We start from the raw sequence: 15,405 nt of genomic DNA, 5'->3' as shown, positions 1-15,405 counted from the left end.
TGCGTTGCTCTACGAGAGCGGCTACTAAATAAGCCGCTTGAAACTCTTCCCATTTCTGCTGCATAGCACGAGGCCGCTGATTCGATTCCCAGCCGCGGCAGCCGCGTTTCAGTGCACGGGGGCGACAAGTAAACAAACGCTCGTGTGCTTAAATTCAGGCGCACTTCAAACACCGTGAGGTGGTAAAAATTATTTCGACATACTCCACTGCGCCGTCGCTCTTGGGCTGTGCACTGTATAGAGCTTCGGAACGTTTAAACAGCGCAATTTGAAGTGTTTCATCGTTTCTTCGCCGGGGCATTATTCCCCATCAATGTTAAACGAAACTGCAACCAGAACACATAGTCTCAACAATTGATGCAGGTGCTTTCCGACTGCAGCACAAAGAAATCAATTAAATTCGAGTGCTTTGCGTGCCAATAATCGCAGCATGATTATGAGGCACGTCATGTACGGTAGAGAATTCGGGATTAAATTTTGACCCCTCCTCCACTAACACAGGGTTCTTTACGCGCTCCTATATCTGAGTACATAACCGTTTTCGCATTTCAGCCCCCTCGAAATGTGACCGCCGCAGGCGGAAGTGAACCCACGGCCTCGAGCACGGCAGTTCAACGCTACAACCATTGGGCTACCGTGCCGGCAATATAGCAAAAACAATACGAATATATTAAGGGCGAAGCTCCTTAAGGCGGCACCCGTTCGTCCCCTCGTAGTCGTCATCGTCGTAGTAGTCCGTAACAAGTCTTACGCTTTGACCTCCAAGGTGGTGCCGGTGGGAGATTTCTCCTGTGCGTTGTTGAACAATAAAAAATTCGCAGCGTGCGCGTTAACTAAAAGCCGAATTCTTCTGTCTCTCATTCCCCATTAGCAGCCATTGGCATGTTCCAGTAGGAAACGTTAGTAGAAGTAGAAGTGTAAGTGTTAGCTAAAAGCAGACTTCTTCTGTCTCTCATTCCCATTAGCAGCCATTGTTTACCTCCAAGGTAGTGCCTGGTGAGATTTCTCCTGTGCGTGATTAAACAATAAAAATTTTGTTCAAAACGCCGTTGATTGATGAAATAAACCAACGAAAGACGCCAGATGTTTTGTAAAAGCAGAACGAAAGAACGCCAGATGTTTTTCTTAAAGTGTAGTAGTAGTTGTTGTATGTAGCCACCTCGCCCGATCGTCAACGGGCGAGGTGGACCGGCAACGGCGCGAGGACCCTGCCGTACGAGAGTTAAATCACACTAAAAGACATACTTTGCGGGCGATACACTCTAGTGAGCTTTCAACTTTTCGTCTTAATGTACATGATAAAGAAATTATTTCTACGAAAAACGCAAGGCACACCTTGAGCAATATATTTGGTTTTGGGACGCTAAATGGAACCATGAGGCGATGCGAAGCCGGAGCACTTGCATGATCGCGTTCCGTTGGCTTTCGTTGGGCATGCTACCGACCTCGCGTCGTGGAACGCGCGTCCTGTCTTCCCTCTAGCCTTGCCTTTAATTCGCACAAGGCGAGCGGGGAATGCGGTCGCTCTTGGCGCTCTTTCGCTCGGGAGCGGACTTCTTCCTTGCATTTCACCGATCACAAGTGATAATGAAGGGGCCACGTAAACCAACAGTACAATAAAAGTTTGATGTTTAATATATACACGATGTTTCACACTCTTTATATTATGTACTGGGCGCATTTCACGGAAGAGTTTCACGGTTTACAGATGATTCCCTCCGTAGCTTCGCCCCACTCATCATCATTCACCCCGTGGATATGCTGTGATTTTTTTATCTAAACGTTTGGAATTCTCCGCTTTTCACAAGCGGCCACCCAGATAGCTCGCAGCCACGGTGTAAGAATATACTCAGGTGATGACACTCTTCCCCCAACGCATGGGAAACCGCAATCCGCGCGCGTCCAGATAATGTTCGGGTTCTTATCAGATGACTTGCAGAGGGCGCTACGAAAAGCGGGGCAGTCGTCTCCATAGCAACGCGCATGCTGCTGATAACGTGCATTTTTCTGTGCCATTTTGCTGGATAATGTGCATCCGCCAAGCGGCGTTGAGGGGCGAAATCGAGAGAGCAACAGGAGAGGGCACGGCGAGCGCGGCGGCGATGACGTAGCGCCACCGTGATTCGGCCATTCGGCTACTCGCGGGCGCTCTCCGCCTCAAGCCATTAGATGGCGCACCGCTCAACGGACCGACGACCGAACATTTTCTGGCCGCTTAGGCGCGCGCAGTGTCAACACCTGAATATTCTTACACCGTGCTCGCAGCTCTTAGACTGTTTCTTTTTTGTTTATTTGGTTTTTTGTTGTTGTTGTTTTTGTTGTTTTTTTTTTCGGGGGGGGGGGTGTTGGATGGGGGCGGAGTACTTGTGTAAATCGGCAACCGGATAAGGGGCTGCGCAGCTATGTATCGCACAGATCGCGACGGACGGTGTCTGGGCGTAAAACAACAAAACTGCAGAAATGGATTCCACGTGCCGACTGAACTTGAACATCGAGCGTATTCGCCACTCGTCTTATCTTTAAAAAAAAAGACGGCGTTCGAAGCGTATATAGGAGTTTTAGTGCACCGCCCATAAAAGAAAGGAGAGTTTCATCGAAGGTCGCTATCGGAGGGAATCCCAAATACTGCCTTCCAAAGATGCCTCTTTTCCGCGTTCCTAATTCACTGCTATCTCGGGCGAGGAAGTCGTCGTGAATCGCAAGACGACACTGTGCCTTCTGGGCTCGATCGAGCTTCATATTACAGATTATATTGCAGATCCGCCGGTGGCGCACTCTACATGTGTCGTTCGGTTTTATCGCTGCAACTACGGACGTTAATTCCTGCGGAACCCCGCCCTGCTGTACTTATATACTTACCCGTCGTATATCTTGAGCGCGAATCTTTCTTTTTTACACGGCGTCCTCAGACGAGACATGCAGGAGCTGTGTGCCAGAAATCCTGCATTAGGAATCCGCGCGTAACACGCCCTTATACCTCAGCAGATTATATCCAGCGAAGAGTGTGCGTTCAAGATGCAGTCGTGTCCGCTGTAGAGGTATACGTTAAGTAAATCACCTTGAATGGGTGCTGGGATCTCTAGCTCATCCGAACGTCCTTCGCAAAGGGTAGTAACAGATCCGGCGCTTTTATATATATTTTTTTCTTTAGTTGCGCACTCACGATGACGACGCACCGCGCTGTCAAGCTTGCCGTGTGTGCGCTCACACTCAAGCGCATGAAGCATATTTTTGAACGTATTCTATTTTTGTGTGTTTGTGCTCTGTTGTGACAAGCGGGTTAAGGGAGCCTTTGGGTTTTTCCTGACACGGAACTTTTTATGCGACTTTTGCTCATCTTCGTTTTACAACACGGTACTCATCCTCTCGCCATGACATCATAATTCATATGGCGTATAGCGCACCACGACAGGGACAGAGAAGAAAGACGCACACACACAGCGCTAACTTGCAACTAATGGTTTTATTTGCGATCACACATGCCTTTTATACAATAACAGTGGATCGATAAAACCGAGAGAACAACGTGCAAAGATACAGCACAAAGCCTGCACGTGTCGTCACTAATCACAACAATCTGCACCCGCCAACGTCAAAGCGATGATTCCAGATACATCTTTTCTTTAGCTGACAAAGCTAAAGAGGGCACACTTTTTTCTTTCCTTTTGTCGATTTCATAGGCTTCACTGATTTCCCACGTGGTTCTGCCGCGGGCCATACCGAGAATACGGCTGTTTTGAAACACTGGGGCGCAACCACACCCCTGACAGTGAATTCCCAAATGACCAGATACAGCTTTTTCTACAGTGTACTGGTGCTTCCTAAGGCTTTGGTTCACACACCTTCCAGTCTGGCCTATGTATACGAGTTCACATGTCAAAGGGATACAATACACAACGCCTCGACTGCAACTGACAAATTTTTGCCGGTGCTTTATCATACAATCCCGCTTCCCGCTCTGCATTTACCTTTTTTGCACATCCCTTGTAATCGCTCGGGAGCAGAAAAGAAACCACGCCCGCACCGGCCTTCCTCGCTATCCTTCGCAAATTATGCGAAATGGCGTGCATGTAGGGCACTACAGCAGCCTTGGCTGCCTTAGTGTGTGTGCGTCCTCTTCTCTGTCCCTGTCGTGGTGCGCCATATGAATTATGATTCCCAACCAACTATGTAGCCCGGCAACGTGCCTTAGCGCCATGACATCTCGCGCACGATCCATGAGGATGATGGATCGCGTCTACAAATACGTTCTTCGGTGATGGCCTCGCTCTCAGTGACAGAAAGGAAAAAAAGAAAGAGAACGATTTCGGGGGCATCTTTTAAAACGCGCAGGAAAGAACTGCAGAAGGCGGAAGCATGCGTCATGGACGCCGCTTTCCTGCCATCACATATAGCTATTCAAATGCTAACGAGAAAATATGGAGGGGAACTCTTGAAAAATAACTCGAGAGCGATTTCACATAGGTAATATGCTATAAAATCACAACGCTACGCAATCGCCAATGAAGAAGCGGGCGTATACCAACGACAAAGCATAGGACTACCGTCGCACTTCAGTTTGATGATTACGATGATGATGACGAGGAGGAGCAGGTTACTGTGGCCTAGGCTATTCGATACTGTATAAAGCGTGTAGATGCGCGTTGAATTATATGTACCATAGATATCGCTGCTCAGAGTGTGGAGCGTTCGCACCATATATCATCTTGCGAAGGTGTTCATATCGGTAAAACGTTCTTGCACGACGTTACAATATAAAAGAGAGTCGTTATAAGCGAACCATCTAGCTGCCTTCCGTCGTGAAGTTGTAAGTGCACTCATATATGAGTTTAACACAAGTTTGCCGAAGAATGCTCCGGAGTGTGTTAATTATTCATCGGTGGGCTTTGATTGACGGTTTCAGAAAGCAGAATAGTGAGTCTGATGCCTGCAGAAGGTTTGGGACCAGACTTCTGCGATATCCGGAGTTTGCTGAGCGCGCTGACTGTTACGCAGTGTATATTGATTCGTTCTGTCCAATATGAAGCGAGGCTATTCAACTGATTCGCGCAGTAGCGCAGATAATCACGCGGACGCCGAAAGAGCAAGACGGGACACAGCGCTGTTCCTCGTCTTGCTCTTTCGCCGTCCATGTGATTCTTTGCGCTACTGCGTGAATTATATGCTACCAACTAGCCCATCAGTCTGTCACTTTGAGCTATTCAACTGTCGTCAAAGAGAGAACCATCTCTCATATTTAGTTACATAATGACCGTTCATAAGCGTTTGTATTTTCTTTTTGCCGTTGGCGGCATGATCCTCGTCATCGCAGGTTCAAGGTGCCATCATGGTCGCTTCCGTGTTCGAGGTGTTGGCAGGGGCCACGGGCCTGGTGGGGCTGCTCACCCGCTGGATCACGCCACTGGGCATCACGCCCACCATCGCACTCATCGGACTCTCGCTGTTCCCGGAGGCGTCGCACCACGCCCAAACTAACTGGCCCATCGCGCTCTCGTAAGCGCCTTTACGCAACTCCGCTTCGCACACCTTCATTATAACGAAATCGTTTCCGCGGGCAATTATATACGGGCCGTTTGTATGTGTGCGAGCACGAAGCAATCGAGTATGTAGGCTTTGTTTCACGGCACGGCAGGGGCGCAGCCTTCCACATGGCCTTCCGAAACGCTGCCAAACTGGCTAGACTTTCTTTTTTTTTTATCGTACTCGTCCTCTGTACAGCCTAAGTATAGTGGTTCAAAACTCCTTCAAGCGCCCGTCCCGTCTTCTTGTCCCTATATATATAGTGTACCGTCTTTTTCGCGCTCCGCTTTTATTTTCAAACTCCTGTCCCCGCTCCTCCTGTGCTCCTATCCGCCGCGGTGGCTTACTGGTTATGGTGATCGACTGCTGACCCGAAGGTCGTGGAATCGAATGCCGGCCGCGGCGGCCGCGTTTCGATGGAGGCAAAATGCTAGAGGCCCGTATGCTATGGATTTAGGTGCGCGCTAAAGAACCCCAGGTGGTCGAAATTTCCGGAGCCCTCCACTACGGCATCTCTCATAATCATATCGTGGTTTTGGGACGTAAAACCCCAGCAGTTATTGGTATATTATCCCCCGTGCTCCTCAAGAGTATGCGCAAGGGTGTCCGCGGTGTCTGCTTTAGCGACTTGACCTTTGGCCAGCACATCCTCTCAAAAGAGACAGGTTTTGCAATAGGATCGAAAGTTGGGCGAATTGGTGCGGCAACGTAATTGTGCTGCAGCGCCAAAACACGAAGTATAGTAGACGAGAAAAAAAGAAGGAAAAAAACACTGGACGAGTGTTGCGCAGCTAGACGCGTTGTTCTCGTCTATGCCCTCGTCCTTTGGCGCTGCAGACAAAATTTATGACACGAATTTCGCAAGGAAATTGCCTCAGCGAAAACCACCTTTCTCCTAATTGCTCCACATGGGAGACAAAAGACGAAATAGACATTTAAGAAGAAGCGTGTCTCTTAAGTTCTCTTTTGATTTAAGGCGACGTCAGGACTTCTGTATTTTCAGCACATGTGATCGGGAAACTGTAGAGCTGCCGTAATTTACTATCAATTACGCGCCCCCATAACCTGTAAGGCGCTTTGGCATATGCCAGTGCACCTAGATCGTTATAGTGAAGAGCAACTACTGCATGTGAAGCATCCGAAACGTGTTCCCGACAGCAGAAAATATAGCGAGTCCGTGTTCTATGGGAATGGTTCTTACTAGGATGTGGTTGCTCTTGAACGTGTCGGAAATAACGTCACTTGAGGGACCTTATTAAAGGCTGTCAGCAAGCTCAAAGAGCTCGACTAACCGCTGTATGCGCTCGACAGTAGTGACGATAAGCACTCGACATGTAATCACGATGATCTCGACGCGCAGTTATAGTGGTCAGTGAGACGGAGAGGATTACTACTTATAGGACAAGTCAGAGCGATGAATATTTGTATCGCTTGGTGCATGGCTGCGCGGGAATTAACGGCGCTGGTCGTTGTCCTGTCGTTTTGCCACCCTCCTTTCACGACATTATTTGTACTCCTATGTATGATAAGCTCATTCTATACATAGACGTATCAGCATGCTGCGTCGAAGCCAAGGTTTCGTCGAGCATGCTTGTGCAGTTTCAAAAAAAAAAAAAAAACGCGGCAGTATGCTTTTTTTTTTCTTCGCATGCGAGCGCACATTTTCAACAAGAACCGGACTAAATATAATTGGATGTCGTGCGTTGACAGTGATGGCGCTAGTGCTAAGTTCAGCTTAAGTGAAGAGGAGACGGAATAGCTAATTCGTTCTTAATGGAGCTTCCGGGATACGTTGCCTAAGTATACATCTGACCACTTGTGCGTGGTTAAGCGCTCAGAAGCCTGCGGAATTACGGGGGAAAACTGTGCGTTACTCTGCGCGTCTGGAAGCAAACGTACACTGCCTATACCTTTCGGCATTGCGACCTTTCATCGCCTCGCAGGACCGTGGTGCTGGTGACGCTGTTCTCGCAGTACCTGCGCAACGTACGCGTGCCCGTGATTGGCACCAAGCACCGCAAGGAGCCACACCGGCCACGCAGGATGGCGCTCTTCTCACTCTTCCCGGTCAGTATCGCTTATACGCCGAATCCTCGTTAGCATTTCCTGTGACGGTGGCGATGGCATTTGCCGCGTTAGACAGCCTCTTATATAGAAACTCACTCCTCCTTCGCCCCTTCTAGATCATCATGACAATCGGGATCATGTGGCTGATCTGCCTGGCGCTGACCCTCACCGATGCCGTCGGTCCTGAGAGCGCTGCCCGGACAGACACCAAGCTGCGGGCGCTGAAGGAGAGCGACTGGTTCAACGTCGCATATCCCTGTACGTACCATATCTATCTATCTATCTATCTATCTATCTATCTATCTATCTATCTATCTATCTATCTATCTATCTATCTATCTATCTATCTATCTATCTATCTATCTATCTATCTATCTATCTATCTATCTATCTATCTATCTATCTATCTATCTATCTATCTATCTATCTATCTATCTATCTATCTATCTATCTATCTATCATGGCATATTAGCAGCGTACCTTTCCATGTGCCTTATGTGTTATGTCAATTTGATATGTGTACGTTCTTCATTAGTTAATTACTGTATATAAAGAGAGAGAATTACTGTATATAAGAGAAAGGCAAGGAGGTTAACTAGACTGCGTCCAGTTTGCTACCCTAAACATGCGGGGGGAGGAAATAAGCGGGTAAAAGAGAGAGAGAGAAAGAGAAAATCATCAGTTCACACGTTTCACAACACTCGCACAGTGCAGCGTATCGCAGGCGGTCGTGTGGCTTTCTGAGCTGATGCGTTGGGAGGCCAGGCTCCCTACTTGTTTCCTTCAGTGAAATACCGATCATCAAGTCTCCTCAAGGCAAAGTTTATTTAAGTTTAAGTTATGAAATGGTCCTCGAGTGGCATATCCGAGCCCTTTGTCTCCATGCAGTCCAGTGGGGCCTCCCGACGGTGAGCGTGGGCGCCGTGGTTGGACTGCTGGCCGGCGTGCTCGTCTCGGTCGTCGAGTCCGTGGGCGACTACCACGCGTGCGCGCGGCTCTCCGGTGCCCCCGCTCCGCCCGTGCACGCCGTCAACCGCGGCATCATGGTCGAAGGTCTGGGCTCTGTCTTGGCTGCCGCCTGGGGCGCCGGCTGCGGGCTCACCTCTTATAGCGAGAACATTGGCGCCATCGGCATCACCAAGGTATTGATTTCTCTTTATCATTTATACATGGTAATATGGCCACGCCCTCTTTGTTGGTTGCAGTGTTCCGCATGTTTTCCGTGCGCATCCTTTTGATAATCTTAGCGAAAAAGATGGCGTTAAAAGTGATCACCACCACTGTACAAGAGAGGAGCGTCCGACCACCTAAGTATCCGACCCTGACATCCCGGTCCCATCCTCTCCAGGGAAGGACATATAGTCCAGAGCAGAACTATCCGATAACAAGCACAGCAACAACGTTATCAAACAAACAAGTGTCGTGGAGCGTCTACGGTATCATCTAATGAGCGGATCCCATGTACTCTGAAAACATTTTGAGTGTTTTCAAGCCCAAAGTTGTGGACAAATGTGGCGGCGACCGTGGCTTTACCTATCCCCTTTAATTGAGCCAGTCGCTCCGCGCAGCAAATGCAAAGCATATATCTGAACACCATTAACTCAAGAACTGCGTTCTTTCGCGTTCTACTCTTGGGGCAAAGCTCAAGCGTCCTCCAACTTTTTTTTAAAACTGGTACACGTACTATTGGCGCCGAATGAAACGTGGCCAGCAGTGGTGCGCGTGGTAGAGTCTGGACGGCCCTCATGATTATAGATCGATACGCTCATGCGGTTTGCCACTCGTGCGCCACATTCATGCTTTCGATCGCGCAGTGCTGCCTAACCGGGTATGCGAACTTTAGAGTCAATGTCGCTGTCCAATGGTGACCGTTTTCACGGGGAGTTCATTTGAAGGAAATTGTGTACGCCGTGCTCGTTACCAAACGCCATCTTATCCTCGAAACGACAGCTAAATGCCGTTCTGGGTGCTCCGGTGGCTCTCGAAGACTGCAGATAAGGGAAAAATGACGGTGGAGTCCAAATAGCTCAGTTCACTAATTGACCCTGCATGTAGCGAAAACACGCGAGCGCGCGTAACCTACGACTATGGAACGCAGGTGGCCAGCCGACGTGTGATCCAGTACGGGGCGGCCATCATGCTCGTGCTGGGCATGGTGGGCAAGGTGGGCGCCCTGTTCGCCGCCATTCCGGAGCCCATCATGGGCGGCATCTTCATCGTCATGTTCAGCGTCGTCTCGGCCGTGGGTCTGAGCAGCCTGCAGTTCGTGGACCTCAACTCGTCTCGAAACCTGTTCGTCCTGGGTGCCTCGTTGTTCCTCGGCCTCTGCGTGCCGGACTGGGTGCGCCGACACCCGGCAGCTATCGCCACTGGTACGTACATAAATGTAACACCTGGAAAATCTTTGCCATACTAAATAATTGTTGGCATTTTACGTCCCCAAACCTACGATATGATTATGAGGGACGCCGTAGTGGAGGGCACCGGAAATTTTGACCATCTGGTGTTCTTTAACGTAGTACACGGGTCTCCAGCATTTCGCCTCCTTCGAAATGCGGCCGCCGCGCCGGGATTCGATCCCGCGACCTAAGCATAAGGGTACTTTCGCATCTGGCCCACATCGAAATGCGGCCGCCGTGGTCGGAAATCAAACCCACATCCTCGAGCGTAGCAGCCCAACATGTCAGCGCCTACAGGATACCATGGCGGGTTCGGAAATATATGCGGTGGAGAAAGCTGCACATCTTGTAAATAGTTACGCCTTGCGTTTGTTTACGTGAAAATATTGTCGCCCAGCTGACAATGTTACAACAAATGTTATGACATTCAACGAATGTTAACAACGAATGTTAGCCGAATGTTATAATGGAGGATCATCGAAAAACATACTAGTGCGGTATTGAACGCCGGAAGTTTCCTTACTATACTTCAGCAAACCAGAAAGGTATAGCGCACGGCAGCGAGCGCGGAACAGCAATATATGTGGCATAGGTATTTGCATGTGCCGTACTTTTCTAGCCTGCAAGCTCTAGAAACAAGGCTTGAAATCTCACTCTGCTAATGGGGGGTGGGGGAGCTCATATGTATCTTGAGTGCTTAGCGCAGACTTATCGAGACGGAACAAGACAAAGGGTGACACACATAGGCGCGAACTTGCAACAATTTTTTTTAATTAGTGCCTGTGTCCCCCTTCGTCTTGTCCCGTCTTGATAAGTCTGAGTTAATTACTCAAGATATGTCGTACTAACAAGGCCACAAATCAGCCCTTGCTCACATGTATACGTTTTATTTGTGAGCGGGGGGGTATGCATGTGCGCACGAATTTCTGATCAACAAGCAAGGGAAACTCGGCTCCCCCTTAAATTGAAAGCGGGGCCGACTCATATATAGCAACCTTCCTCTTCAGCGAGTGGCTCGTGGATCTGGGAAACAACGTTTTAAACCCCGGTGTACAACCACGTTGACGTGACATTGACTGACGAATGGCTGACGACAATTATACGGCTGCTCTACGGGGAGTCTGAAGCACGTGTGTAGTGTAAAGGCGAAAACATACACCGACCAAAAAAGGAACAAAGTTTACTTGACGTTTCGGCCCCCCATATACGGGAGCCCTATTCAAAATAAAAGCCATAAGGATGGCACAGCGTATTTAAGTACGCCTAAAGACGTGACGTAAGCAGCGATAATACATTGTCGGAAGCGTCCCATCACTCCTGTTCAGCGTGTGCGCAGTCGTCTGTATATGCAGGGGTTCCAGGTGTAGACGTGATGCTTCTTTTCTTTGGCCAGAACACGCGCACTTGACCAGTCAATTTGGTGGCCTGTAGATTCCACGTGCTCAGCGAGGGCATTCGAGGCAATCTACACGTGTGTAGATTTGAAACGCTTGGTTAGTTTGTCACGTTTTTCTTTGTGCTTTACCGCGACTGCGCACATATTTTTACGCATGTTTCTAAGGCGGGAAAGCTACGCACATGTCTTCGTCTTGGGCTCGTGCGCAACAAAGATGCATTGGTTATTCCTGTTTACTGGAATAAACAGCATTCATTTGTAGGACGCTGACCATGTCCGTTCCGATTCTTCTTACAGGAAGCGCAGAAGTAGACCAGGTACTCCGCGTACTTCTCAGCACAAGCATGTTCGTCGGCGGCTTCGTGGGCATCTTTCTTGACAACACCGTGCCTGGTAAGTACCACAGAAGCAGCACGATAAAAGCTCTACGGCCGACTTTACGAAACTATATCCCGATTCTCCTCACACTCTAAATTGAAATGATGAAGTTTTAAACGGTCCCAAAGCAACACGATAATCTTCCCTAGATTGATTTCGATCGATCGGAATTCTTAAGCGGGCATCCAGTTAACATGCATCGTTAATGTGCATGATTGACGCGGCCGGCACTCGGACTCGCGTCATTGTTATCATGTAGCAAAACGCCATACATGCTGAGTCACAGCGGTGAGCACATCACATGTATTGTCAGTATGGAAACGAACAGAGTAAACCGCTATGTTAAACTACATTGAACTCGTTCTAAAGAGCACGCCTGATGTACAAGTAGTTCTAAGTACAGGCGACTAAAGCGAACGAGCATGCCTAACTCATGTGTATATACGAAATTATATGCGCGACAGTGTTACCTAGAAAATTTGGCAGATCCCACGTACCGTGGGAATCGATGTTATGCGAAGCATGCGCGGGATGGTGACTGTGGCGTAATTTTTCACATTGAGCGAAAAGTTACCGAATGACGCTAGATAAATGTGGAAGTGGTATACACACACTCATACGATGAAGAGTCGCCAATCTATTATATGACCAGTTGTTTTACAGTTGCGTAGCGATGGAAACAGACACATGGGTGTTACCAACACCAATATCGGTAAGCTGATATGTAGTGCTTATATTCATCAATACTTTGATAGCGCGAATCTGAACAGGACAAAGAAGGTCAACAGACGCACAGGACAGGCGTGACTCGCAACTAAGCTGCATTCAAGAAAGTTTCCCTAGATATATACACAGCCGAATGGCACGCACAGGCGCACTGCACGTACGTTACAGTCACAGTTACAGTTGCTATGCTTATACTTGTCAGTTATGACGGAGAACGCACGCACGTTTCACGAACCCGTGTACATGTGTAGAAGGGCTTCTTGACAGTTCTCGAGCCAGTTCATCATCACCGTGATCAGTGAGCACCAGCAGCTGGACCGGACTTGTTAATCGGATCCGTTCGTGATCGCGGATACGAGGGGTCTAAGTGTAGGGAAGTGCGAGGTATAGTACAGCTGGTGGAAATCCTGAATGCCTCTTCCGATGAAATGATCTATGATGCCTCCTCTCGTGGACATGGCAGCGAGGTCTTTTGATGCCCTCTCCACATCCAATCCGGCTTTCACGCAATATAAGGACCAAGCATTTTTGAGTCTTGATAAATCAATGTTGAAGACACCGATAATGATGATAGGCCTGGTTCTCTCAGCAGATTTATTGTAGGAAGCATTGACGCCGGTTTTTGCGTAATCCAGGGGGTCCACGTTGTGGACCACGTGGACGAGTGGATGGTAGTTGAGCGTCTTCCAGGGGTGTTCTGTCTTCAGTTTCCTCACTTTCCTTGCGTCCGCCGCGGTGGTGTAGCGGTTAAGGTGCTCGGCTGCTGACCCGAAGGTCGTGGGTTCGATCCCGGCCGCGGCGGTCGCATTGCGATAGAGGCAAAATGCTAGATGCCCGTGTTCTGTGTGATCTCGGTACACGTTAAAGAATACCCAATGGTCAAAATTTCCGGAGCCATTTCCTACGGCGTCTCGCATATCATATCGTGGTTTTCGGACATAAAACCGCAACAATTATTATCATGATCACTTTCCTTGCGTGTAAATGTGTGTGTTCGCGGTTACTGTGTTGGTTGAGACTCTGTATCACCTGTGGCACATGCCCGCATAACATTAACTCTGGTTTACGGGTATGTGCCACACGTGACTGAGAGAAAGGGTTTCATGACGTACGCGACAGGTATTTTGCGTTATTCATGTCATGACCAGTGAATCGTGTTCGTCATATACTGATCCCCTTCGAGGCCAATTTTGGTATATTACAAGTTATGGAGGCGACCAGGAGAGCGCCCAGACGTAGGCGGCTAGATAGATAGATAGATAGATAGATAGATAGATACGTAGATAGAAACGGCCAAAGTGCCTGAGGTTCGCTAAGAAATGCTTCGCATTTAATAAAATAACAGAAAGCTGAGCTAGTTGGTAGGGATTAACGTAAAAGGCGCGTGGCGTGCAAACAGAGACACAAGACTGAAGTCAAGTTAGTCGGCGTTTGTGTAGTCCTGACTTCTCTGGTGTGTCTGACACGCCCGGCATTTTAACATGAATAAACTCAAAACTCAAACTCAAGTGTTACCTAACTGAGCCACCTCCGGACTCAAGTCATACCGCGAAGTCCGGCCATTTCCTTTTAATGCGTTAGTTCTAAGAACGTTCGGGAAAACAAAGTGTTAGAGGACCGAGTTTGTTTGAAGCAGACCGGTTGTTTGTAGTTGACCTATATACTGTCGCTACTCGAACAATCTCAGCACTGCTAGCTTGCCTTGGCTATCAAGGTAATTGAAAGTAATTAAAGGTAACGACAACGCATTCATCACAAATTTATCGCTAAACCGCCATTGACATTGTTTTGCAAGTTCGCTCAACAAGCAACTTCGTTTCGCAGGCACGGCGCAGGAACGGGGACTCCACGGCTGGCGCGAGCACGAGTGCGGCGGGGAGGCCACCGGCGACGACGGCAGTCCGGGAGAGTCGGTGACCATCAAGGAGTGCTACGACCCACCGGGCTCTAGTTTCATCGCCAACAGGATCCCCTTCTCGCGGTTCCTGCCGTTCAGCCCAAACTTCCGAGGTTTCGGCCGATAGCCTCGTATAACATCGAGCCGATAGCATCGTAAAACACCGGCGTGCGAGTTGAATCACGGTAGCAGTCCGGACCAAGGCTCCCCGGGTGAAGAATACACGGCACATTGCGTTTCTTCAGCACCTTCGTGCTCCATCCATCGAGGTGCTGTTGTGTGATACGCTGCAGGCGACGAAGAATCGTTGTCACTGACAATGTATCTCGTTGACCTCATCCAGACGCAACGCATGATCTCGCTCCTGGAACGTTCAACAGAATCGTGTATGAAATACGTGTGCATGTAGACCTCGGACATTTCATCTATGACATGGACATCATCTTTTCATATACGCGACGCAAAAGCTCACGTGAGTGCTATAGCGATGTGTGGGTGCCCGCGCGGGACAATTATAACGTGCGGGACACGTCCGCTACCTTTCCTGGGCAGGGCGTGCTTGAGTGCGTGTATCTTGTGAGTGTGCATCATTTTGCGACATTCGGTGTAGACGTTAGGAACGTCATGAATGTAATAATAAATTTCAGAGTGGCTTTCCAAAAGCCGCTCACCGTGCGGAGTGCTATGCTTCGCATCTTTCGCGTTAGTTTTGTAAGATAATTAGAATGAAGCAACTGTACTATGATGAATATAAATAGGACGTGCGTCGGTTATTAGACGCCACTTTTTACACTTTCTGAGACTGTGTCTGTAATTGCTCAATATAGGCTTGAATGGGTAGGGCGCGCGTGACCCACGTAGGCGGGTTCTTAACGTGCTGGTACTCCAACATGGCGGTTTTGATTACGTCAAGGCAGCATTACCACGTGATGGTTAACCTGCTCCAATGAGATAACGACGCCGATGGAAAGTTTTCGGCCTCAGTGCACGGATAGCTACGGAACCTGCGTGTGATGTACAGA

General features: G+C 48.8%; 1 protein-coding gene across 3 annotated transcripts in view; it reads left to right on the top strand.

Annotated features, from left to right (window-relative positions):
- LOC119386211 (solute carrier family 23 member 1) overlaps positions 1 to 15,066 on the top strand; it is a 117,459-nt gene extending 102,393 nt beyond the window's left edge. For all 3 annotated transcript variants that reach the window (XM_049413757.1, XM_049413756.1, XM_049413758.1), the window contains exons 5-11: positions 5,312 to 5,493; positions 7,464 to 7,587; positions 7,704 to 7,845; positions 8,476 to 8,729; positions 9,686 to 9,959; positions 11,680 to 11,775; positions 14,311 to 15,066. In XM_049413757.1, coding sequence (XP_049269714.1) covers positions 5,312 to 5,493; positions 7,464 to 7,587; positions 7,704 to 7,845; positions 8,476 to 8,729; positions 9,686 to 9,959; positions 11,680 to 11,775; positions 14,311 to 14,510 — 1,272 coding nt within the window. In that variant the 3' untranslated portion in view covers positions 14,511 to 15,066. The remainder of the gene's footprint in view (positions 1 to 5,311; positions 5,494 to 7,463; positions 7,588 to 7,703; positions 7,846 to 8,475; positions 8,730 to 9,685; positions 9,960 to 11,679; positions 11,776 to 14,310) is intronic.
- Positions 15,067 to 15,405: the final 339 nt, after the last annotated feature.

Source organism: Rhipicephalus sanguineus, chromosome 3, assembly GCF_013339695.2.
Source record: "Rhipicephalus sanguineus isolate Rsan-2018 chromosome 3, BIME_Rsan_1.4, whole genome shotgun sequence".
NCBI lineage: Eukaryota > Metazoa > Arthropoda > Arachnida > Ixodida > Ixodidae > Rhipicephalus > Rhipicephalus sanguineus.
Note: the sequence above shows the minus strand (reverse complement) of the source record. Positions and strands in the feature narration are given on the sequence as shown.